Source organism: Anolis carolinensis, chromosome 5 (genome assembly GCF_035594765.1).
Source record: "Anolis carolinensis isolate JA03-04 chromosome 5, rAnoCar3.1.pri, whole genome shotgun sequence".
NCBI classification, from domain to species: Eukaryota; Metazoa; Chordata; class Lepidosauria; order Squamata; family Dactyloidae; genus Anolis; species Anolis carolinensis.
The window spans coordinates 57,555,084-57,582,067 of record NC_085845.1 but is presented as its reverse complement, the minus strand read 5'-3'; the positions used below and the strand labels follow the sequence as shown (position 1 = coordinate 57,582,067).

Genomic DNA, 26,984 nt, shown 5'->3' with positions numbered 1-26,984 from the left:
TTGATATTTAAAACAAAAAGTCATACACATAATACCTGAGCAAGGTTCATAAGTGTATCTCTAAAATGCCCAGAGGTCTCAGAGTAAATGTCTTGAAGAAGGTCATTTTGGTATTCTAGGAAAATACACAATAACTGTTATTAACATTGTTTAATGCGTCAGGTGCAACTATTGTGAAATAATGGTGTACTCTATAATATATAGTAGAATCTTTTCTAACACAAATGAGTTCTTTTCAGGGGGAACAACATATATAATTAAGACAACTGTTGAAGGATGCAAGGGTGGACCTCTTGTGTCGTTCCAGCTGCTGATCGTCTATATCTCTAGCTAGGCCTAGAAAGAAGAGTCAGTGGTCAAGTTGTGTTTCATTCCACATTGGGATTTGTTTCCTACTCAGGATATCGAAAAGCCACATCTATTGGACCTTCATTTTACTGCTAGCTTACAGAGGTATTAGAGGAGAGAAAATCCCATTATACATTGGGGGGTAGGGGGTAGTCAATACAACCTTTTTTGTTTGTCTGCAGTATTTTCTTCCACCTAAACCTACTCTGGAGCAGATAGGAGAGGAAGGGGAAATCAATTCCATAACTAATTGTTATTTAATTGACAGACATCACTGTCTTGATCATTTTTGTCTAGAACACACTTCTTATGAAGTCTATTAGGGGTGTTATTACTCTTTGCACCTCTTACCTCCACCTTTACCCAGCTACTATACTTTATTCTGGTCCATCTTATTAGAGGTTGCAAGTTTTGCAGATATATAAATTTTATTGCCTTGCCTCCAATTTTGAATATGTTCACTGTGTCTGGCTATTGGTTATCTGTTATATGTTTTTATTGTATTTTATATACTTTATAATTTTATTTGTTTAATATGTTTTAAATATATCTATGGTGTTGTATTTTATTGTGTGTTATGGGGCTTAGTACCCATGTGAACTGCCCCGAGTCTGTTCGGGGAGATGGGGTGGGATACAAAAATAAAATAATAATTATAATTATCATTAAGAATCCATTTTTTCTCCAATCCATTCCTATGAAATGAACTTCTAAATTCTATCAGAGTACAGACACATTTGGGATTGTATGCACATGAAAGACTTACAGCACAATGCTTAGAAGTAAGACTAACTGTGTTCAATAGAGCATGCTCTCTGATGAGTGTATAGAGCAGGCATAGGCAAACTTTTTTGCCTTGGGGCTGCATTGTAGGCCCGACCAAGAGGACCAAGCCAGGAGGGAGGGTGGCCAGGCACATACTGGGTAGGATGGGCTTGGAAGGGACAGAACCTGTGAGAGGATGGAAGTGGGCAGGGCAGAACCCGGGTCATCTTCAGGTTGTCCTCCTGGCACAAGGATGGGGCTGCTTGACCCATCCTTATGGCGGGAAGAAAGCGAGACATATGCTGACTGTCCTGATCCTCCTTCCCCTATATTTGAGCTGTCCTCTCAGAATTATGCCAGGTAGACAGCAAGACATGCTGTGGCTGAGAGCACTCCAGAGGGTTATCAGCTTCTGTGTGCCTTCTTCCCCGTCCTTTCTGCATAAGGATGTGGCAAGCCACCGTGTCCTTATGCCGAGAGGACAGGGAAAATTAAGAGGGTATCACATCTGGCCCCCGGGGCTTAGTTTGCCCATGCCTGGTATAGAGACTTACAGCTTTAGTAATAACTCCTCCTCCTCCTCAAGTAATTATGGACACTGTAGAGCAGATGTTTTTGCCTTCAACTTCCAGATATCCTAACAGCTGGTATACTGGCTGGGATTTCTGGGAGTTGTAGGCCAAAAACATCTGTAGAGGGAGTAGGTAAAAGTCCTATGCCAATATCTCATCATACTATGATTCCCAGGATTCCACACAAGCAACCATAATAAATGGTCTGAAACAAAGCTTGGACAAATTCAATTTTTGGGCTATGCTAGTTGGCAATTATTGATGTTCTTCAAAACATAAATTTCTGGTCTAACACACAAAACATTAAAGGTATAAATATGTTCTTACAGCCTGTTCTAGATTATAGTTGCTAATGTATGCTTTGTGTGGGAAAATAATGATAGTTACGCATGAGGTAGGCCTCTTTCATCTGGAAGATCTCTCCATTTGATCTTGAGGCTAATATGTCAATTAGGCAGTTTTCATCTGTGCCTGCTCCCTAGGGTGGAGGAGAAAAAGATTGCTGATATAGAAAGTGGTTTCAAATACAATTAATTCATATTTAGAATAAGCAGAGTAAACTAGAGCTTATAAAACCATTTCATAGCAAGTAGCTTTTCAAGTTTTTCATTTTCTGGGAAGTAGTGATTTTATCTCTTTTGCTTTAGGACTGCATTGATCATGGCGTATCAGGCTGCCTAAGCCTATGACAGCTTATCAGCATGTTTACATTTAAGTGCACAAGTACTTCTTTTGATGAAACAAGATAGAAAATAATGCAGCCTCTTAGCTAGTATTAATTGGATCCTTAGGAAGCAGTAAAAAATAACAACAAATCACTGTTATGTACATGGGATTTAATACTGTGCCACTATGTTAATATTGTAATTGCATACACCTTTACTTAAGAATAATCCACCTCCCAGAAACAAGTGCACTTTCTGAGCAAATATGCATAGGACTACACAACATAACCTCTAAAATATTAGGCAATGTATTAATAATATAAAATTGTGGTACCCATAGAATTAATTGTGCTACTGAAGTGTGTACTAGATATATATGTTATAGTACATGTGTCACATTTGAGATGACACATAATGTCAACATTCACCAATTATCAGTACATTTTATTATTTACTAAATACGGATATGATTTCCTCCCTAATACCATTCAAATTTCAGTAATATAGATCTGCCCCAGTGTTTGGGCTGAAGCCAATACCTCAGTAAATTAATGAAAAAAACCCCCATCATTTTTTGTAGTTTAATAAAGGTCAGAGGACACCAAAATCCTGGCTTTTAAATTTTTCTTTTAAATCCTGAAGCAAAGGGAGAAAATAGGGGTGTTTATGGTGGTGTCAAAATTTTGGCTTGTTTTTTGACCCTCAATAGCAGCACTGATGGATGGTTGAGGCAAATGAAACAATAGATGCTTCAAAATATATGACAAGTAGGTTATATATTTCCTACCCCATGGTTAACAATGCAATACTATACAATGCCATATGACGCAATGAAATGCAATTTTAACAACTCAGACATTGGGATTTCAAAATTTCCCCTTCCAATTCTTGTGACAGTTAAGTCACAACAAATCTAAATAGTGTTTAGCTTTCTGAGTGAAATAACAGAATGCCGAACTTTGATTTGATTGTGCCTGTTGTAATTTGTGAAATAAAACTGTAAGATTATTGATTATGAAAAATATTTATCTCTATTGAAAATATTGCAGGGTGCTGAAAAAGTGTAATGCTACAGTTTAATGGTTCAATAAATACCTTCATAGCATGCCAGAGCTCATGAGCATCGTAAGTGGCGGGTGGATACATCAGACCAACCATGACTTCTTTGAAGTGATGTGAGAGACTCTCTTTCAGGTCCATAAGCAAATCCTTGGAATGAGAAAGTTAACATTATGGCTGCAATCAACTTGCATACAGTACTGCTGATCTCTGAAGGCAAATATCAATTCTCGTGAAATGCTTGAGTTCCATGCGCATCATACTAATCTCTGGGGAATGTTCCCAAGAAAACATAATCATTCTGAAGTTATCAAATGGTATTTTCTACTACATCATTACTAAAAGGTGGGGAAATGGCCAAGATTATGACTAGAGGGACTAGGGTTCAAAATCCAACTTAGCTATGAAATCTTGGTATAGCCTCTGCCTCTCTCAAATAAATTTATTATTTAGGTATTATGGTAAAAACATTCATTATAAGTGTATCACATTGACTCTCTTGAATAATAATGCAATGAACAAAAAATAAGAGATAGAGAAGGTAAGCTTTGTACTACTACGTTGAGTGAAAGAGTATTACATGATACTCCCAGAAGTGCCATCCATATCCCCTTAGGGATATGTAACTAACATATTTACTCACACCGTTTGGTATACAGTATTATAAAAGGTTGTTTTTAAAACATTCATACAAATGATTTACCTGTAACTAATTAAATTTATCTGCATTTGATTTCTGCACTGGAGTAAATTCTAATTGATTTTATAAGATTCTAATGCCTAAGTGACAGACACTCTTCCCACATGAACATTGTATCTCTTCCAACCATAAATCCTCATATGCTATTGTGGTTATACCAATGCTAACCACGATTGCTTTTGAGCAGGATTTGCAATCAATTTCAAATGTTTCTAGTTGGTGTAAAATATTTATAATGCTCTAGATTTAGCAAGGAAGCATAATTAAAAATAGCATAGAGGTGGACAGGGAACCACAAATAATGAGAAATGGAAGCTATCATTGCCCTCTGTGACCTCTTCTTAATACTGGGTATACCTCTAGCAATCATGCTAATTGCAGTGATGTTCACTTCACTTCACTTCACTTCACTTCACTTCACTTCACTTCACTTCACTTCACTTCACTTCACTTCTTAATTAGTCGCTCTCCACCAGAGTGCTCTGAGTGACTTACAATTTAAAATATCATTTCACAATATAAAAACATTCAACATAAAAACATTCAACAGTGACTATTTGGCAAATTTGATCTGATTTACTTAAATGCACAACCGAACAACCAAGTCTTGAGCGCTTTTACAAAAGGTCGCAACTCCGACATTGCGCTAACATATGGAGTCAATGAGTTCCACAGAATTGGAGCATAGGTCGAAAAGGCTCTACACCTTGTAGCTTCCAGGCGTACCTCCCTAGGGCCCAGTACGTATAGGAGATTTTCCTAGGAGGATCGAGGTGACCACTGATGAAAAAAAGGAATGAGGCGGTCCCTAAGATATAATGGTCCTTGGCCATTTCAAGCTTTAAATGTCAGGATCAGTATCTTGTAAAAGATCTGATGTTCTATTGGTAGCCAATGCAGTTGTTTCAGAATCGGTGTAACCCTGGCCGCCACATTTTGGACCATTAGGATCTTCTGGGTTTTTGTCTTCAGAAGGCCGGCATATAAGGCGTTACAATAATCCAATAAACTCTCATCCACCCTGGACAGTCCTTGTTGGTTGGGTTGATGGAGTCCAACATTTGAAGAGCTATAGGGTCTTCATCTCTATCTTAAGGGTATGAACCACTGCAATCACAGTCCTAGATGTTTTTAAAACTTTACCCCCTCCTTTTCATCAGAGATATGCAGTTGAAGCAAGTCCCATAATTTTTATTACTGGCTATGTTTGCCTGGGATGATGGGAACTGTGAGCCAAATAAATAAATAAATAAATAAATAAATAAATAAATAAAATCTGGAGAGCCACAGTTTCCCACATTTGTATATATTGTGTCTCTTTTGCAAAGCCTGGAAAATCACTTTTTTGAAACTATATATTCTCAGCCATCACTGCAGACTGTAGTACCCAAAAGTAACTTTTTCTCCTGATTCAACAAAAGGTTTCCCACTCAGAAGTCAGTTTTCAAAAATATTTTTTTTTACTGGATAGGGATTTGTATCCTCCTTTTTAACTAGCATTTGTTTTGCTTTAATCAAAACAAGGCCTGGATTTTGATTGACTGGACCCAAACACAAGGGGATGTTTTCTCCAATGCAACTTGAATTTAAGTGCTTCTTTGTGAATTGTGTATGATTACTTTCATTACCAAGGGATCTAGCAATAAAGAGGCAGCATAAACTATAAATGAAATATAGCACATATAATGCAAAAGCTGCTCTCAGAAGGCAAATAATTAAAGGTATCCACAAGCCCTGTGAATATAATTAACATAGCAGACAGTGCAGCAATGAGGAAAGAGACATACAAATTAAAAATGAATTTATGTTGAAAAAACAATATGTAATCTTTGCTGAACGCACATTAGATACATTTGACAGCCACCAAATCACACATGGAATAGAAATTAATCCATTAAGACATTTGCAGCTGACAGCATGCCTGTAGGAGAGCTGATTAATAATAGAAATGGAGACTAATTAAAAATTACCCCTTCCAATTGAAAATAGAATAATGGAGAAGAGTAGTGAAAAATAACAGAAGATAACTCTGAGTTGTCATTGCTAAAATTTTCTTGTTATTTTGATGATGAGAAATCAACGTAATGAAATGTAAGCAGACAGTTCAGAGAGCTTTATCTGTATGTCTAAACCACAGGATGACCCGAAATGATATTTTCATGAAAATACATGCTTCAGCTTGCATCTGATTTGTTTCCCTCTCCCCATGCAATTCTTTTGCAATTAGAAATTCATTCTAATGTCAAACTTATCAATTATTCCTTATTATTGGCTCTCCTTGTTTTAGAAATACTAGTGGTAATACTGATTAGCTTTTTTTTCTTTTTCAATAACATGTGCAAATACTAGTTTGGTTTGTGCAAATACTAGTCTTCGAAAACTGAAATGACTATGAGGTAGAGGTGAAGGACATAATAAATGGAATCCTAGGGGTATTTAAAGTGCAATAACGATATCACAGAGAACTTTCCCAACTGTTTTAAAAACAAAACAAAATAGTAGTATTCCCCTTATCTCCTGTTGGTAGGTTTCTAATGGATATCCAGTTAGAGACTATGGAAAGGAATGTTAAACTAAATACTAACAGGCATTTTGTATGGTTCAACAGTGCTGTTTCTACATTCGTAAAAAAGTTAGACGGAAACCTTTGGATCGCCTAAAGAACTTTTTTTTTTTAAATCTATAGTATAAGTCTTGTAATGGATCAAAGGAAAAGATCAAAGGAAGAAGAAACTAGAGTAAGGGACTTGTCAGTTCTTAAACCTGAGACTGCCTACAGGTATTCTTGAACCATTTAGAAATATGATGGTTATGAGACAAGTAACTGTACTTCTGAATGAAACCAAATAGTCAAAAGACAATATTGCTGAATTCTCCAGAATATTTATTTATTTACTTACTTACTTCTTTTCCATCTTGCTTTTCTCACCCCATGGGGGATTCAGAGCGGTGTACATCATAGGTAAAGGTAAAGTGCTGAGTTGCTGAACTTGTGGACTGAAAGGTTGCCAGTTCGAAACCGGGGAGTGGAGTGAGCACCCGCTGGGGCTAACAGTGGCAACTTTTCGATCTCAAACTGGCAACTTTTCGATCCACAAGTTCAGCAGCTCAGCACTTTAACACACTGTGCCACCAGGCGCATACATCATACGTGTAGGCAAAATTTCAAAATACATGTATTAATAATAATAATAATAATAATAATAATAATTTTATTCTTATATCCCGCCCCATCTCCCCGGAGGGACTCGGGGCGGCTTACATGGGGCCATGCCCAGACACGACAGCACAAATCAGATAAAACATTAAACCGAGCAGTAAAAACTTCAACATGATTAAAAACAGTCATAAAAGTCAATATACACAATAATATTAAAATCCCAATTTGGGTCAAAAGATCCAGGCCAAGGTACAAAGCAATATCAAGTTATCAGGGAGGGATAATTATACAGCAGGTGTAATACTTAAGGTGCTGAATGAATCCTAAAAACAATCCAGAGGGTCTACTGCTTAATAGGTAAATAACATGATCCCACAAGGATCAGTCAACGAAGGCCTTCTGGAATAGCCAAGTTTTCAGGCTCTTCCTGAAAGAAAGTAGGGTAGGGGCCTGCCTAATCTCCCTGGGGAGCGAGTTCCACAGCCGGGGGGCCACGGCAGAGAAGGCCCTCTCCCCCGTCCCCACCAACTGCAACTGCGAAGTTGGTGGAAGCGAGAGGAGGGCCTCCCCCAACGAGCGAAGAGGTCGTGTGGGTTCATAGGGGGAAATGCGGTCTCGAAGGTAGGTGGGTCCCAAACCGTTAAGGGCTTTGTAGGTGATAACCTGCACCTTGAATTGGGCTCGGAAAATAAATGGCAGCCAGTGGAGCTCTTTAAACAGCGGCGTTGAGTGCGCCCTGTAATCTGCCCCAGTTAGAAACCTGGCTGCCGATCGTTGTACTAGTTGTAGTTTCCGAGCCGTCTTCAAAGGCAGCCCCACGTAGAGCGCATTGCAGTAATCCAGTCTAGAGGTAACTAAGGCATGGACCACCATGGTCAGATCTGACTTCTCGAGGTATGGTCACAGCTGGCGCACAAGTTTTAGTTGTGCAAAGGCCCTCCCAGCCACGGCCGACACCTGGGCCTGAAGTGTCAGCGCAGAGTCCAGGAGGACCCCCAAGCTGCGGACCTGCGCCTTCAGGGGGAGTGCGACCCCGTCAAGCACAGGTTGCCACCCAATACCCCGATCAGACATACGACTGACCTGGAGGACCTCTGTCTTGTCAGGATTGAGCTTCAGCTTGTTCGCCCTCATCCAGGCCAATACAGCGGCCAGACACTGGTCCAGTATCCGAGGGGCTTCCTTGGAATTAGGTGGAAAGGAGTAGTAGAGTTGGGTGTCATCTGCGTAGAGATGGCACCGCACTCCAAAACTCCGGATGACCTCACCCAGCGGTTTCATGTAGATATTAAAAAGCATGGGGGACAAAAGAGCCATCCCAGAAGGATACCATGGTCGATGGTATCGAAAGCCTCTGAGATGTCCAAGAGAACCAGCAGGGTCACACTCCCCCTGTCCAGCTCTCTGCGGAGGTCATCCACCAAGGCGACCAAAGCCGTCTTGGTACTGTAGCCAGGTCTGAAACCAGACTGCGATTGGTCCAGAAAATCCGTATCTTCCAAGAATCCCTGGAGCTGGGAAGCAACCACCCGCTCCAAGACCTTGCCCAAGAATGGAAGGTTAGAGATTGGTCTGTAGTTACTGAGGTTAGCCGGATCCAAGGAGGCTTTCTTCAAAACAGGCCTCACCACAGCTTGTATTAGCAAGAGGATACAGGATATCACACTTTATATTTTGACTGTTCTTGGTCAAGAAGCATACCAATGGATGACCAAGAGAGACGTATAAATACCTCCAGAGGAAAATGCTTTGGGAGGGTCTGGGTAAGTGAAACCATGGATGTTGAATCTGTGGATAAGGGGGTTGTACTGTATAGGAAAAGAAGAATGGAAAGTATAGACAAGGGTGAAATCATAATAACCTACCTTGCCATACATATTCCTGTAAGCTTCAGCAATCATGAGTCTTTGTGCATTGCAGCGCTGTGTTAGAATATCAATCAGCACATCTTTATTGCATTCTTCAAGAAAAAGCAAAAAAATATGTTAAGATTAAGGAGCAGTTTCTTGTTGCTGTTGTTATAGGGACTGGTCAGTGATTGCGGTGCTTTATTTTGTTTCCTGTAAGGAAAAAAAATAACCCATGAATGTTCTATTGGCATTTCCAAACTCTGATGGAAATTAGAGTACTTATGTGCCTTTGACATACTGCTGTGCTCTTGACAAATAGCATTATCAGATGCATTGCTGTACCTCTCAAGGGCAATGGACATGAACGCATGGAGAGAAGTGATAATGGCTTTCTCTGAACAAGTGCTAGTCGTCATGTAAAGATTTATATCTGACTCTTGTTTGTGGTGTTTACATCCTTCAAATGCTGATTAAATCTTTATTTTAATGTCACTGACCTCCATTTTTTATGCCTACTTACCATTTCACTACTGATTGAAACTGCATATACATGTGTACCAAGGCTGTGTGTAATAAATCGAAGAGGTTGCCTTTTTAATGTGCTGTTCCCTTTACATTAACTTCTGAAATAATGGTTCAGTCTTCCACAGCCTGTGTTTTAACAAAAGCTTACAAGAGGAGATTATAATTAACTCCCAGAATGATAATTTTGTCCCAGGGAATTGTTTTGCATTTTAGGGAATTTGAGGAGGGTCTTCGGCTATTTATTGGGTTTATAACATGTGTCTCTAAATGAAGACAATTGATGTGTATTGCCTGAGAACAGTTGTCTTTCACTACCAATCCTTCATTCCAGGTATCACAACCTGCAGTGAAACCATATTTGTCAAGGGCCAGAAATTTTGGCTGACAACCATAAGCAGTAAGAACAAAAGACAGCACTATATGAAATGAGAGTTTATATAGGGACCTCATCACACTTATTTTTTTCGCATCCTAGGACATTAAAGGTACAGTCTAGCGATGGATGGCCACTCTGCCCACCACATGATATTGCTGAACTACCTGTTGAAGCCCTGCTGTCAACTGAAGTGGAAGCATCATAGGACACTTCCCTCCTATCACGGGAAGGCTCACGACACTTTCCCCATGTGACGAGAGAAGCGGTGCCGGTCAGGACCTGCCTGTTCACCACAGAAGCTGGTGAAATGGCACTGGGAAGGGGGCATGTAATTGTAAATGGCTGATAGCAGAATTTTTTCATCTAATAAATCAACATGGAACGGGTTTCCCGAAGGTTGAAAACCAGTAATTGTGATGGTTTTTCCTGGATCCTGAATATGAAGATGCAAATGCAAATGCTGAGCAGCTTCTCTTGGCTCCATCTTGCATTTCAGATTCAACCATGACAGGTATTCTAAAGTTTGTTGCAGCATGGTTTTTTTAATATTAAAAAATGCTGGTTGTGGAAGCAATATAAGAATTTTTTTAAATTTCACCTTTGAAAGGTCTCATGCATGATATTCCAATTACTTTAGGTCTGAGAAGTTTTTATTCATATATATATATATATATATATATATATATATATATGAATACATTTGGGAGATGATGTGATATTTTTTATTTTGAACCAAAGGTGATGGCAGCCCTAATGTTATTTTAATCTAGTTTTGGTTTGTTTGTTTTTTGGGAATTTTTTAGCTAAATAAATAAATAAATAAAACACAAATTAAGGCTATTCGTTTTCTTTGAAAATAGGTACTGAAGAAAAATCTTTTCTATAAAAGATCTGATTCTATAGACCTTGGTCAGACTCCCAGAGGAAGGCAAAGTCAATTCCCCTCTGAACAATACTGCTAGAAAATCCTTTGATAGATTTTCCTTAGGGTCAAACATAAGTTGGAAATTACTTGAAGGCATACAGCAACAACAGCAACAACCGACATACCCATTCCTTGTAGAGCTCCTCCTAACATCTGGGCATCCATGACAGGGTCAAAACTGGGAGCTGGGAAGATTGTTCCCTGAAACTGTTGAGAGAAAGGGGCATTGTTAGTCTTTTTCATAAGGTGGGTAAATTTTAAGTAATGTATCTCTGGCCACAACATGGGCCTTACTGGTCAGCAATTGTCTGCAGTGCTGTCAACCTGGGAGAAAGGGCACTCAGGGAAAGGAGGGGAAGATTTCTTCAGTGGAGTGGGTGCTATCTTGAGTTTTTTGGGCTCCAGCAGCCTGGAAATCCCAATACAGCTGTGTGGATTGGGCCTGGGCATTGCACACAGGGCCCATATCCACACAGGGCCCATACCTGGAAAGACCCAGATCTTATGAAAGGGTCAAATTTATTTGGGACAAAGCAGAGTCTTCCCGCTTTGTCTCAAATTAATTTGATTTTACTGGAGCGTTGTTTGGACACCTCCGGTAAGAGCACGTGAACTCACGTGTTTTGGGCCCTGTCCAGAGAATGTGAGGAGACAGCAAGAGTGGCCACCGTGCAGTGGGTTTGGAACCACTGGGCAGTGAGGACTCCTTCCACTTTCTCAGATGCTGAGGAGAGGTACCTATGTAATCTAGCTCAGGATTAATCTGGAATATGCCAATCTGATCATCTCCGAAGTATCTGATCAATGTTGACCCATCCTGAGTTCCTCATTTCCTACTCTCATTGGCCTCAGCCATCATGTTTTTCATTGTTGTAGTTTATTGACTGGTAATGAGATATTGAATGAATGAATGAATTCTTTATTGTATCAGCCATAGATCATGACATCAAATAATAAACAACCTTTAAAAGTACAATAAGCACTTCCAATATAAACATTAAAGCTTATTCTATATACTGGCTGTTTAAAATTACAGTAGCAGTGACGTGTCTGATTTGCATCATCCCAAATCTCCATTTCCATTTCTAGCCTCCACTGTGGACTGAGGTGGCTGAGGCAGCAAATGTGGTAACCTTTAATGCTATATTTTTGGAATAATTCGCTAACAAGTCACAGATATTGGAGTTCACTTAACTTCTGTTGAGGTCTACTGTTGCCCACCCCTGCACCAGATAACCTAATAGTGTTTTTCTTCCCCATGTGCATTATTCTAACATATTAAGTAGTGTTGGTGTGGTCTGAACTCATATTATTTGCCCAGAAAACCAATATCCTATAAAGTATCAATTTAATATTGACCTCGTACTTTGGCAGACAATACATTTCAGGGGCAGAGTGCATACGTTGCATTGGAAAGTCTCAGGATTGATTACCAGGGTCTTCATTTGTAATCAGGTCTCAATTAAAGCAGAGATGGGCAACTACTAAAGGTTAAAAGGGCTCATGGGGAAGTTTGGGGAGGGGCTTTAGAACCTATCATAGTGCCCCCATTTTTATAGTATTTTAATTTTCGCAAAGGTATACAGGGCGATTTCACCCAGTTTTACCAGGAGTGGCCTTTTATTAAACAGGAATTTGACTAGAATACAGCAGACCACTAAGAGTCAGAGTTCACGGTACTGGCCTAGATAGCAAAATAAATCACTGTGTGTGTATGTATGTGTATGTGTGTGTTTTGAGAAATAAGGCCTTCTGTTAGCTCTAATAAATAAATTACTGTGCCAGGCTCCAAACTACTCAAGGAGCATTTCCCCATCAATGAGAGTGAATTATTTGAAAGGACTTATAGTTTTGTCATCATTGGATTCCAATAGCTTTGACACCACTATCACATCGTAATAACTCCTTCTACAGATTAATCTAAAATATTTTTCTAGGTGGGAGAGCACATCATAAATCAAAGTGAATAAGAACCTGCAGAGTTGCTAGTGTTCCTCCTCAAAATAGAAAACATGTGATGCAACTGCTGGAAGACAGATCACAAAATTCTTAAGATAATCGGCTACAAACCTACCTGAACACAATCAATGACAGGTGAATAAACAGAAACATTACTAGTCCTCAACTTCTTGCCCATATAGTAACTCAAAACAGCTACTGTAAATCAATATCCATATAAGCTTCTTGCATCTTTGCCAGTGGGCTTCTACTCAAAATAGTCATTAAATACATGTAAGGTGCATGAGAACAAGATAGTCATAAATGGTTTATTTAAGAGCACAAAAATAAAATAGAACTGGATTTGTTTCATGTTTGGCTTTATTTCTAGGGCAGCAATGGCAGTGTAATGACATCAGGTGATGGGATTCTTCTCTCTTTCTATCTCTTTTATTCCTGAACTGTGTTTGATATTTACTTAACATTTTACTGTTATATTAGCCCTTTCTTTATTAATAATTAACACCATAAATCAATTATTTATCAATGCCTTAAATCAAGAAATAGCTTCCCAAGATCTACAGAGTTACTAGCAGGAACACCTCAGCAAGCAAGAGTCCAAAAGTGGCAGGTTAAAACCTAGAACCTCAGTCAGTGGCTGATACCAGATGAGAAACTCCCTCCTGGGCACACAGAAGACTGGGTGACTTGGAAGGTGCTGAACAGACTACACTCTGCAGCATGAGATGCAGAGCCAAGAAATGGGGCTACAAAATGGAGTCCATTACATGTGAGTGTGGAGAAAAGAAAACCACAGATTACTTGCTACAATGCAGTCTGAGCCCTGTCACAGGGCTCACACAGGGTTACTGTGTGGGTGTAGCATCTGATGCTCAGTGGAGGACCTTCTTACAGCAATATCGGAGGCACTCGAAGTGACCAGCTTCTAGTCAAAGAAACTTTAGTATAATGCCAAGTTTTTAACTTTGTTTGTGGTTTGTCTATATGTTATAATTGTATTCTCAATTCTCTTCTGACATGATAAATAAATAAATAAATAAATAAATAAATATTAACCATTGCTGGGACCATGAGATTGCTTTAAAAAATAAAATAAAATTATGGCACAGCATGTGTGCCAAGGAGGGGTCACAAGAATATGTGGGAATATTGCAAAACCACTGATTGGTGAATCAATGCAATTATGCAAATGAACACAGGTGCAGTAATGAAGGTGTTCATACCAGTATGTTTTGGCTATCCATGGTTATGTGACTGCCATGGAATAGCAGCTTCATGCAATAAAGTCTCATGCATTGGATTATAATGTTTGATGAATGGTTACTGTGGTGGATGTAGCTACTCATCTGATAATTTACTATGCTGCTCATATCTTACCCCAAAGCTCTACAGCATGATATTGGGGGGTGGGGAATTTGAAGTCAAAGGGATTGCTGTGTGAAAAGACTCACAGAAGGTTTGTGTCACTGCAGAATATTAAATAGTAGTCCATATAATACTATGTAATATCAATCCTTCAATACATGATAACTTTCAGAGCATATTTCTCACTGATCGATAAGTTCATGATTAACTGAATTGTAAAAATACTGAGTGAGATCTTCAACCTTGCCCAGTTCAAACACTGCAAAATTCAGATGATATCTGCTAAGAAACACCTTGTGCACACAGTAGGATATCTGGTTAATTCCCATATTAATGCTATTGGACCTTGAAGGTGAGTCAGTTGGAATTTGCATGAGGGTAGGCTATTTTCCTTTCTTATTATAATATTGTGCAGAAAGTTCAGATAAAGCTTTGTGACTGCCTAAGCAATATGAAGTGCTTTCCAACTTTCTAATATTTGTTTAGTAAGTCATTCTTCAGATAACAAAAAGAAGGAATGTTAAATTTTTCCTAGACAAATGCTTTCCAGAATGTAATGCCTGTCTTGAAATAAGCCACACAGTTCCCTGCTTATGAATTGGATCTCCTTTTGAAAAGAGGAAATCGTGGTAACGTTTTTGCTAACCAACAAAAAGCATATCCTAGGACGATTGTTGAAAAATGAGCTTTTCAGATCAGTTTAAAGAAATGTGAGCTCTCACAGTATAGCTCCTTGGATTTTGTCAGTCGTTTTCACTTTCACCTATATAGGCAGTCCCGAAGTTATGAACAAGATAGGTTCTGTAGGTTTGTTCTTAAGCTGAATTTCTATGTAACTTGGAACAGGTAACTCCAGCCACACACACACACACACACACTTTGGATTGCATAGGGAAGGACGAACATCCCCATGGTGTCTGTTTTGCTATCTCCCTTTTTGTCCCTGTGAGAATTGAATTTTGACAAATTTGGCTTGGTGTGGAAACAAGGATTAGTGATAAAGCTTCAGTAAGACGTCTTTTCCTCATGATAACTCTTTCAGGAGTGAATTTCCCTTACGAGGGGCATGAGTCATTTGTAAGTTGGATGTTTGTAACTTGGGGACTGCTTGTATTTATTCTGTGCAGGGTATTGCTTTCTATTCTCTTTAATGGCTGTTTGTTTCCAAATATAGTGATTTCTTAGATCTACACTAAGAATTTTCTGACTTTTTAAAGCTACGGAGAAAGTTTGTTGAAGTTGGGCTGTAACTATAACAATTGTCTACATTGTATTAACACGTATTAACATGTAGCTTCCTGGTTTCAGCAAATGGTGAGAACTTATAAGACTTGTTCATGTGGTGAGATAACGTTATCGAATTCAAATGTCTTTCTGATTGGTCTAAACCAGAACAGTCTTGAGATATCCATTGAAACAAATGGAATTTGCTAGTGTCTGATTGGTTGAAAATATGTTTACCCTAGATAAGACTAAAGTTGACTTTAGCCCATTGATGGTGCATTATTCAAGGAACAATTTTACATGATTCATGTTCTGCATGTCCTATACTTTACAACTATAAGCGCCAGTGTTGCTCGAGCTTAAGCTTAATATGTGATAGTAAACTCACTTTTTTCTTGCTCAGTTTTTTTTTGCTAACTTTGTTTTTTTGAAATTGATAGATGTTGGCTTTTTAGAAAGATGGCTACCATTAAAACTACTGAGTTGGAAATATCTTCCAATAAAACAGTTTTGCTGGATAGCTATGCTTAAGTTTGAATAGCATCAGAAAAGAATCCCCCTCATTTGCAGTGGTCAAACTGATTAACAGTCCTTAGGATTGGCTCATCTTATAGACACTTTAAAGCAGTTGTTCTCAACCTGTGGTCCATAGACCACCAGTGGTCCCTAAGAACTAAAATATGGTCCATGGCCTCACTGTTACACTGTTGCAACGAGAGCGACTAGTCTCAAAAAATCCTCTTATAGCACCGAGGCAACGGGGATGTTGGGAGGGGAGAGCCTGATTACTCACGAAAGATGTGACAACAAGCCTCCTGACTGCTGCTTCTCCTCCTCCTCCCTCCCTCTGAGTGGAGTTGTTTCATGTGGTATCTGGAAGTGGGGGCGCCTTGGTGTCTTCATTTTTAGGCCTGTTCCTGGGGTTATTTGGGGTGCTGATTCAGAAAATTGCATTGGATAGACCACTTCAGCTCTAAATTATCAAATATGGTTTTCTGTGGGCGAGCAGATGGTGACTACTGGATGGCATATGTTCTGTATAAGAAACTAGAGCTGATGTGGTCTATCCAATGCAATTATCTGAATCAGCACCCCAAATAACCAAACAAAATCTAAAATTGACCAAAAACTGATTTGTAACCCTTTTGATGCTAACGTGGGTCAAAGTGGTTCCTGGTCAAAGTGGTCCCTGGTCAAGTGATCCCAGGTCAAAAAAGGGTTGAGAACTACTGCTTTAAACGAATAGGAAATTTGTCTCCATGTGGCCCTAGGTAGCCAAAACGGGACAATCTACACAAATGTGTGAGGTATCAGTAGGTTTAGGCGGAACCCCAAACCTAAAGAGTTTAGAAAAACACAGCAGAGGAAAATATTAAAGGTGCCCCCACCCTCCAAAAACCCAAGGTGATGAGGAATTACTTTTTGGACATAATGGTGAAATTATGTGTAGATGAAATTCAGATCCTCTGAAGATGTCAGCCACAGATAGCGGCGAAATGTTAGGAGAAAATGCTGCTAGAACACAGCCATACAGCCCGGAAACCACACAACATTCCAGTAATTCCGGACATGAAAGCCTTCAATGATGCTATCGTAAAATAGTTTTCCAACAGTAAAAAGTAGCAGTAAATCTAGCCAGCACCAAGTTCATAAGCAAAACACATGCATTATTCAAATATTATTGAATATAGTTAATCAGATATGGAAGAAACTGAAGAGAAATGAAAGTGACGAACAGAGTGTTAGAAAAATAAGTGGGATCAGCACATTTTTCTTTGAAGGAATTGATTGCCAGCGCAAGTCACATAATTAGCACAGATATTTTCCTTTAGATGTACTGTTAGAAAGAAACCATTTGTACCTTGGAAATTCTCCTATTGATTTTTCAAAGCAATTTGTAAGATGTAGGCTAAAAATGGCTTGAAAAGACACATATATTGCTGGTAGTTTTAGTAATGAATTCTTTAAGTGGCAGACTTGCCCTTATGTTCACAGATCAAACAATGCATTCAGCTTATTTTATTTAAGATAGTTTAACTTTTATGAATTGTTCTCCTCTTTGCCCCAGTGGTCACCAGAATCAACTTTGTTGTGGATCTCCTCTAGGAACTTGCAATTGAATTTGGAATCGTGTCATCCTTTCTTTTCCCCCCATTTTAATTCTAATATCTGAAATTGCTCCAAGGGGCACGGACAAGCTAGATAACCAATATATTAACTTTAAAAAAACTTCTTCCAGAAACAATATCTTAATTAATGGCAACTCATGGCACATGAATTTCAATTGGTCTTATTTTTTCACCAGATAACTTTCTCTTGATTCATGTGACAAAGAAACAATTAGACAAATACAGATAATTGTACTCACGTAGTTACCGCCGTACATCTTGGCACAAGCTTTTAAGTAAAAACTGAGTTCAGAACAGAAATACTTGTGTAGGATGGTGTCCTAAGTATTGTTCAACTATAGAGCTAAGTTGAGCTGGCAGTGATAATTTTCTCCAATCATTTTAGGTCCAAGATAAAAGGAAGGAGGAGAACTTGATAATGAATGTTCCTTTGCTTTCACTGTGCTACCGTGTGTGCTTAGTCATTACGGAGGTGTGAATAAATATAATTATTTGATAAAATAAACAGAGATGTAGTGCAACCACCTTTAACCTCCTGTGTTGTATTGAGGACAAAAAACTTAATAAATCACAGAACACAGTATTAATCTATAGAAATACTGAAGTTAATGATTTACTTCGATTGGGCTTTGTTCATATTTTCCTGCTACTGAGTCAGTAGTTTAAACATGAAAAGGAACTACACAGGCACAACACTTAACAGTTGTTTAGGAATAGAGTGGATATAAGTTCAGTTAACTCATTAAAATTGCTGTATTTCTAGATTGGTTTTCAAAATTATACAAAGTACTGTTGAAATATCCCTTATCTAAAATGCTAAAAAGCATTCCATATTTTGGATTTTTTTAAAAATTTGGAATACTTGTATCTACATAATGAGATACCTTGGAGCATGAAATTCTCCATAGTGAGATATGTAGTACAAGTTGTAATGGAAAAGTTAAAAACTGATAAGAAATATGCTTAAAGATTTTTTTTATGTTCTAATTTCGGATAGTATACAATATGACATACTCCTTTGTCTAAGACAGGGGTCCCCAAACTAAGGCCCGGGGGCCGGATGCGGCCCTCTGAGGTCATTTACCTGGCCCCCGCCCTCAGTTTTATAATATAATATATTGTATATACATATAAGATTGATAATAATATTATAATGTAATACAATATAACACTAATAATAATACCATATAATAATATTAATTATATATTCTATATTACATATAATATTACTAATAATATTACAGTATAGTGGCATAGTTCAATATAGTAATATATAATGCTAATATTGTGCTATGCTAATAATATAATATATTGTATGTACTAATAATTTGTAAGCCACTCTGAGTCCCCTTTGGGGTGAGAAGAGTGTGATACAAAATGTTTTTATTTTTAAATATTGTATTGTTCTTTCATTGTTGTTGTTGTTGTTGTTTTTGTTTTTGCACTACAAATAAGACATATGCAGTGCGCATCGGAATTTGCTTGTATTTTTTTTTCAAATGATAATCCGGCCCCTCAACAGTCTGAAGGATTGTGGACCGGCCCTCAGCTTAAAAAGTTTGAGGACCCCTGGTCTAAGATATTGTAAAAAGAGGAAAGAATGTATACTTATACATTTTGACTGATAAATTTATAAATAAAAATTATTAAAAATGGAGCATGAAATTCATTTATATTTAGTATACAACTTAAACTTACATATATAACCCTGATAGTAATTTTATACACAATATTGCAAATAATTTTGAGCATGAAACAAAACTCATGTACACTGAACTGTCAGAAAACAAAGGTGTTACTATCTCAGTCAGGGAGCACCAGGTGGCGCAATGGGTTAAACCCTTGTGCCAGCAGGACTGCTGACTTGAAAGTTGGGTTGCTGACCTGAAGGTTGCCGGTTCAAATTGCCGGGAGAGTGCAGATGAGCTCCCTCTGTCAGCTCTAGCTCCCTATGCAGGGACATGAGAGAAACCTCCCACAAGGATGGTAAAAACATCAAACATCCAGGCATCTCCTGGGCAATCTCCTTGTAGACGGCCAATTGTCTCACACCAGAAGCAACTTGCAGTTTCTCAAGTAGCTCCTGACATGAAACAAAATCTCAGTTACTCATGTGGACAATTTTGGATGTTGAAGTATTTTGGTTTTTGGATAAAGGATACTATATTATCTTTTATCCAAGCATATTATCAATATATATGGATGCCATATCTAGTAGGCTAACTAAAGGGATGGAAAAGCAGTTTGAAACATTCAAGATATCTGGATGTCTAGTACATCTTTGTCTAGCAGTTTTAAAGATCTCTAATAAAATCATATAATTTTAACATAGAACTGTCTTCTGGAAGTTCAGAACAGCAGAATATAGCATTAATAACAGTTTTTTTTGAACAACAAAGATCTTTTCTCTCTTATTTATTTCTTTATTTTATATACCGCTCTTCTCCCCCAGGGGGACCCAGAGTGGTCTTACATAATGGCAAGATTACTGCCACCTATAATACAAAATATAGTAAAAACCAACAATCGTAAAACACACTTAAAAATCAATATCATACCCAATTAAAACAGTAAAACACTGTGTGACTGTTACAACAGGACCAGTAGCATTGGGCCAAATGTCAGAGCTATTACTGTTGTCAATAACTTTTTGATGATCACTGATAATAGGAAAGCATATATATCCTGTGAAAACAAGATTGCAGACAGTAAGCTGTCTCTTTCATAACTAAGCATGCATTGCTGATTTTTTTAATCATGTTTTATTATACTACTAGCTTGGGGACCCGGCGGTGCCCGGGTTATTTGAGAACGGAATTGTTTGCCTTTGTTCCAAGTTTAGTCTCGATCCAGTGTCAGTTGGCTTTAGTTGGTATGGGTGAACTACAACTCCCATATGCAAGTCCATGGTCGATCCCCCTCCAAACAGCTCCAGGATGTAAAGCAGGTCATGGGGACTCGATGTGTCAAGTTTGGTCTTGATCAGACATTGGTGGGGTCGCAGTGGTCTGGGGAAGTGAGTGAAGATACTGTCAATCCCATCATCCATGGTCTGTTGTTCCCTCAAATGATAGGAGGACGTAAAGTGGGCCACATTGCACCTATATGTCAAGTTTGGTACAGTTTCATCATTCATGGGCATCACAGTGGTCTGTGGGAGGTGAATTGGATGAAAGTACTGGAAATCCCATCATCCTTGGTGCATTCTTCTGCAAACAATACCAGGACATAAATTGTGTGACATTGCACCTGTGTGTCAAGTATGGTACAGTTTCGTCTTTCATGGGTATCACAGTGGTCCGTGGGAGGTGAATCGGGTGAGGGTACTGCAAATCCCATCATCCATGGTCCATGCTGCATGAAACCGGATCAGGACATAAAGGGGGCCACATTGCACCTGTGTATCAAGTTTGGTACAGTTTCGTCATTCATGGGAATCACAGTGGCCTGTGGGAGGTGAATTGGATGAAGGTACTGCAACTCCCATCGTCCTTGGTCTGTCCTCCCCCAAACTGCTGCAACATATAAAGTGTGTCATTTGGGATATATATACCAGATTTGGTTCAGTTCTGTCATTTGTAGCAGTTGCTGTGGTCTCAAGAAGAGAGTGAAGGTACTACATGTCCCATCTGTGTGCCAAGTTTGGTCCAGTTCCGTCACTGGTGGGCATCGCAGTGGCCTGTGGGAATCGTAGTGATTGACAGTACTACATATCCCATCACCCATGGTCCATCATCCCGCAAACGGCACCAGGACATAAAGCGCATCATGGGGTAGGCTGTCTGGAATTGTGGGAGTTGGAGTCCAAAACAGCTGGAGGGCCCAAGTTGGCCCGTGCCTGGTTTAAAGGCTTCCATAGAATCCTAGAGTTAGAAGGGGTGCCCAAAGGCCATCTAGTTGAACCCCCTTCTGCCATAGAGGAAGACACCATCCAAGCCCTCCCGACAGATGGCCATCCAGTCACAAATACGATTGGGAGATAGAGAGAGTCCTAGATTTGAAAGGGGTCTCTGAAGGTCATCCAGTCCAGCCCCTTCTGCTGTAAAGGAAGACACCATCCAAGCCCTCCTGACAGATGGCCATCCTGTCATACATACGATTGGGAGATAGATAGAGTCCTAGATTTGAAAGGGGTCTTTGAAGGTCATTGTCAAGACCCAGAGCACCAATAACCATGCGCAGAGGCCGGATTCAATCTAATATCTTTATTAAAGGAATATATAAAGTCAATAAAAACAAGTGAAGAATATAGTTCAGAAGTAGACCTTTCAGGAAAGGTCAAATATAGTCCAGGAAAATAATGTCCAATATGTGATATTAGAGTCCAAAGTTATAATCCAATAACCGAAACACACACTTTGCCAAGCAATAGTGTGGGGAGATGACAAGGTCTTTTAGTCCATTGAAGCTTGACAACAAGGCTGGAAAACAAACTAGATTCTTGGCTAAACAAGACTTGATACAAGGCAAACAAGAAGCAAGAACAAGGTCTGTGGCGAGGTCCGCGGGCAAACGTGAAACAAGGCAGGCTTGGAACTTGGTCCTGGAAACAAGGAACTGGGGTTACGAAGTCCACACACGATCTCACTCCTCAAGCTGACGAGTTGACTCCGCAAAGTTTCCTTTGCGGCAAAACACCTAAATAGGGTCTCGTTTCCCGCCAGAAGAACACTTTCCCTGGAGAACGAGAAGTGAAACCCAACTCCGTCCAGATGCATGACTCCTTAGAATTTCCCAAGGGAAGCAGACCTAATCAGCTAATTGTTTGGCTGCGATTCTGAGACTCCGGCGATTCGCCTCCCTAGCTCCTCTATCTCTATTATAATTGTCCTTTCGAGAAAACGGGGGAGAATTCTGCCCAAGGCTTGTTTGGCTGACTTCTTGAGGGCAAACATCCTCCAGGTGCAGGGGCTCCGATTCTGGCTGAACCGGTGGAAATCCCATGTTTTCCTCTTCGTCTGCCACAATAGTACTAGGAACGGGACTACAAGGCCCATGAGACATCACACTATCCCCGCCCTCAAGGCCCCTCTCCAACATGGGCCCTCTCCACAGGGCGCGGGGCCGCGGCTTGGCAGGGTAGGCCTGATGGAAGCGGTGGACTAAGTCGGGGGCATTGACTGTGGAAGCATCTTCCCAAGAGCATTCTTCGGAGCCAAAACCCACCCAGTCAATGAGATACTGAAGGCGGCGGCGATGAAAGCGAGAATCCAAAATGTCCTGAATCTCGAATTCCTCCTCCCCGTCCACCAAAACAGGGGTGGGGGCCGGCCGGTTCGCATCAGGGCATACCCCATCCGCCGGAAGGAGCAGGGAATGATGAAACACCGGATGAATGCGCATGGAGCGCGGAAGTTGGAGTTTGAAAGTCACGGGGTTAAGTTGCGCCACCACTGGGTAGGGACCAATGAAACGGGCATCTAGCTTCTGGGAGGGACGGTGGGAGGGCAAAAAGCGAGTGGACAATAGAACCCGATCTCCTACCTTGATCTCGGGGCCCGGCTGGCGATGACCGTCAGCGTGGCGTTTATAGTCCTCCTTGGCTTGATCCAGTTGCTGGTGCAAGAGTTGTTGCACCGCTGTGAGTTCTTGCAGCCAGTCCTCCGCTGCAGGGACTTCTGAGGTTTCAATGACAGAAGGAAAGAAACGTGGATGGAAACCGTTTGCAAAAAACGGGGTTTCTTTAGTTGAAGCCTGGACACCGTTGTTGTAGGCAAACTCTGACAGAGGTAATAGGGAAGCCCAATTGTCCTGTTGATAGTTTACATAACAGCGAAGGTATTGTTCCAAAGTGGCATTGGTGCGCTCCGTTTGCCCATCCGTTTGAGGATGGTGAGCTGAAGATAAACGAGAGTCTATGCCCAATAGTTGTTGCAGTGCCTTCCAGAACCGAGAGGTGAATTGAGATCCACAGTCAGTGACTAAACTCTTGGGCAACCCATGTAGGCGGAAGATATGTTGAAGGAATAAATCTGCAGTCTCTTTGGCCGTGGGAAGGCCTTCACAGGGAACGAAATGGGCCAATTTGGTAAAAAGGTCCACCACTACTAGAATCGTGGTGAATCCAAGGGAGGGTGTCAAGTCAGTGATAAAATCCGCGGAAATTATCTCCCATGGACGAGAAGGAGTGGGAAGGGGATGAAGTAGCCCTGATGGCTTCTCCCTTCGTGTCTTGGAGCGCTGACATACAGGGCAGGTATTGACATATTTTTCCACATCCTTGCGGATCTTGGGCCACCAGAAATCTCGCAGGATCAAGTGCATGGTTTTAAATAGTCCGAAATGCCCTGCTGGCTTGCTGTCATGACACAGACGAAGTGCCTTTTCTCTGTCGGGGCCTGGAGGGATGTAAACATGGTTCCTGTAGCATAGCAAGCTGTCTTTAAGCGAAAATGGGAAATGTAGTCCTTGGCGAATCTGTTCTTGAGCCCAGGCATCTGTCTGTTGACTGGCTCTAATTTCTTGAGAGCAAAGGGATTCTGGGTTAGAGGGAGTTGGTTCAGTTGGAGTGGATTTGGTGTTTCCCACTGTGATCGTGGCAAAGTTTTCGGGTTGCAGCAATCGAGATTCTGAGGTCTCTCTGCGCCCTGCAGCATACTCCGGTTTCCGTGATAGAGCATCTGCTTGCTTGGTCTGAGCCGGGGTCACATAATGGATCTGGAAGTCAAAACGTTCAAAGAACAAAGCCCAGCGCTGCTGCCTTTGATTTAGCTTTCGTGCAGTTCTTAGATGCTCCAAATTACGATGATCAGTATGAACCTCAATGGGAAATTTGGCCCCTTCCAACCAATGCCTCCAATTTTCAAAAGCTGCCTTTATGGCCAAAAGTTCTTTCTCCCAAATAGTGTAATTTCTCTCTGGGGCTGTTAGTTGACGGGAGTAATAGGCACAAGGATGAAGATGCTCTCCCACTGGTTGCATGAGTACAGCCCCAATTGCCACATCAGAGGCGTCAGCCTGCACAACAAAAGGGGTTTTAGGATCAGGGTGCTGTAGAATTGGCTGGGTCGTGAATAACTTCTTTAGCTGCTGGAACCCTTTCTCTGCTTGCTCCGTCCAGCGGAAAGGCTGTTTCCCACGGATGCAGCTGGTGATTGGGTCAGACCAGCGGGCGAAGTCTGGGATGAATTTGCGGTAGTAGTTTGCAAACCCCAAGAAGCGCTGCACTTCCTTCTTGTTGGTTGGCGCCCGCCATTCCAATACTGCTGAAACCTTTGCCGGGTCCATGGAGAGCCCTAGTGGCAAGACGCGGTACCCCAGGAAGTCTACTTCTTGCAGATCAAAGGCGCATTTTTCTAACTTGGCATATAGTCCATGATCCCGCAACCGTTGTAGCACCATCCTGACGTGTTGTTCGTGCTCCGATTGTGATCTAGAAAACACCAAAAAATCGTCCAAGTATATGATCAAGAACCGATCTAGATAATCCTGGAAGATATCGTTGACAAAATGCTGGAACGTTGCGGGAGCTCCGGATAAACCGTAATTCATGACTAGGGACTCAAATAATCCGAATTTGGTCTGGAAGGCGGTTTTCCATTCATCCCCTTCTCTGATGCGAACTAGATTGTAAGCCCCCCGGAGATCCAGCTTGGTGTAAACCTTGGCCCCTCGAAGCTGGTCTAATAGGTCCGAGATCAAAGGCAGGGGGTAGCGATTCCGCTTCGTGATATTGTTCAATGCTCTATAGTCCACAACCAAGCGTAGGTCCCCTGACTTCTTTTTCACAAACATCACTGGGGAAGCAGCTGGGGATTGAGAGGGTCTGATGAATCCCTTGCGAAGGTTTGACTCTATAAACTCCCTGAGAGCTTCTTGCTCTGGTTCAGTCAGGGAGTAGAGGTGTCCTCGCGGAATTGGGGCCCCCTCCACCAAGTCAATGGCACAGTTGTAGGGTCTATGTGGGGGTAGTTTCTCGGCTTCCTTTTCATTGAAAACATCCCAAAAGTCCGAATATTTCTTGGGCAAGGTGATGATGGGCTCAGCGTCTGTGGCATGGCAGACCTTGGTTACTAGACAATGGTTTTGGCAATATCTTGAGGCAAACTGTAGTTCTGTGTTGGACCAGGAGATGTTTGGGTCGTGGAGCGTCAGCCATGGAATCCCCAAAATCACAGGGAAGTGGGGAACCTCGGTAACGAAGAAGGAAATTTCTTCCATGTGTTCCCTTATCCACATCCTGGTGGGTTCAGTCCATTGGCTTACTGGACCCGTCTTTAGGGGACGACCATCTATGGCCTGCACCACCCGGGCATTCTTGAAATCGTGATATTGTAATCCCAGAGAGTCGGCATACTCTCTATCGATGAAATTGTTTGTTGCCCCTGAGTCTATCATGGCATGGATCATGACGGGTCCCTTTTTCACCGACCACAGCGTAATCACCAGGAGAAATAGGACCCCGGTTTGCGGCTCTTGACCGGGGTTTTTGACCGGGTTGTCGAGCCTCTCTACGCCCGGTCGCTGGCTTCCCCCGCCGGCTTGATTCCAGTCGCCGCGGCCGCTTCCGCCTCCGCGGAGCACGCCTCCGCCAGGCGGGTGGTGGGCTTTCCCTTGGCTGGGCATCCTTTGGCGAAGTGCCCCCCATTCCCGCAGTACCAACAGAGGTTTAAACGTTGGCGGCGGGCCTTTTCGGCAACATCTAGTCTGGGGCGCACATTGCCCAACTGCATCGGCTCCTCCTCGCTTCCCCTGGGGTTTGGGGCTGGTGGTGGGGGTCTCCACACTGGACGTGGCTGAATACTGGCGGAAGCGGGAGGTTTCACTCCGGCTCTTCCACTCTGGCCTCGGAGCCACTGTTTTTTGTTGGCAAGCAGGACTTCGGCTCGTAAACAATGATTGATAAGTCTCTCAAGAGAATCTGGAGGATTCACCTTAGAGATTTCTTCCTGCATCTCGATGTTGAGACCCTCTCGAAACTGTCCTCTGAGGGCTATATCGTTCCAGCCGGTGTTCTGAGCCAGCACCCGGAACTCGGCTATGTACTGGGACAACGGCCTGTCCCCTTGGAAAAGACGCCGGAGCTTATGGCCGGCTGCCTCCTCGTTGTCCTCGATCCCCCATGTCGCTCTAAGGTGATTCAGGAAGTTGTGCGCGGAACTTAGGTGCATGGAACCCGCATCAAATAGCGCCGTCGCCCAATTGGCCGCAGGCCCTTCTAGGAGGCTGTAAATCCACGCCACCTTGACTTCTTCTTGGGGAAACTCGGCTTGACGGGCTTCTATGTACGCCTGGCACTGGCGACGGAAAACATGAACCTTGGAGGCTTCTCCAGAAAACTTGGTTGGAAGCGCTAGGGCAGGGAGCCGGACACCGCGTTCTTTCAAGCCCCGTATTTCTCCCTCCTGCCTATGGAGTGTATC

At 41.3% G+C, this 26,984-nt stretch overlaps 1 protein-coding gene across 1 annotated transcript in view; it reads right to left on the bottom strand.

Moving 5' to 3' along the window:
• Positions 1-26,984, bottom strand: part of anxa10 (annexin A10) — a 59,166-nt gene that overhangs the window by 9,711 nt on the left and 22,471 nt on the right. Inside the window, exons 2-6 of the mRNA XM_062981363.1 lie at positions 11,071-11,152; positions 9,135-9,229; positions 3,446-3,559; positions 2,073-2,163; positions 36-115 (exon numbers count right to left, since the gene is read on the bottom strand). Coding sequence (XP_062837433.1) covers positions 36-115; positions 2,073-2,163; positions 3,446-3,559; positions 9,135-9,229; positions 11,071-11,152 — 462 coding nt within the window. The remainder of the gene's footprint in view (positions 1-35; positions 116-2,072; positions 2,164-3,445; positions 3,560-9,134; positions 9,230-11,070; positions 11,153-26,984) is intronic.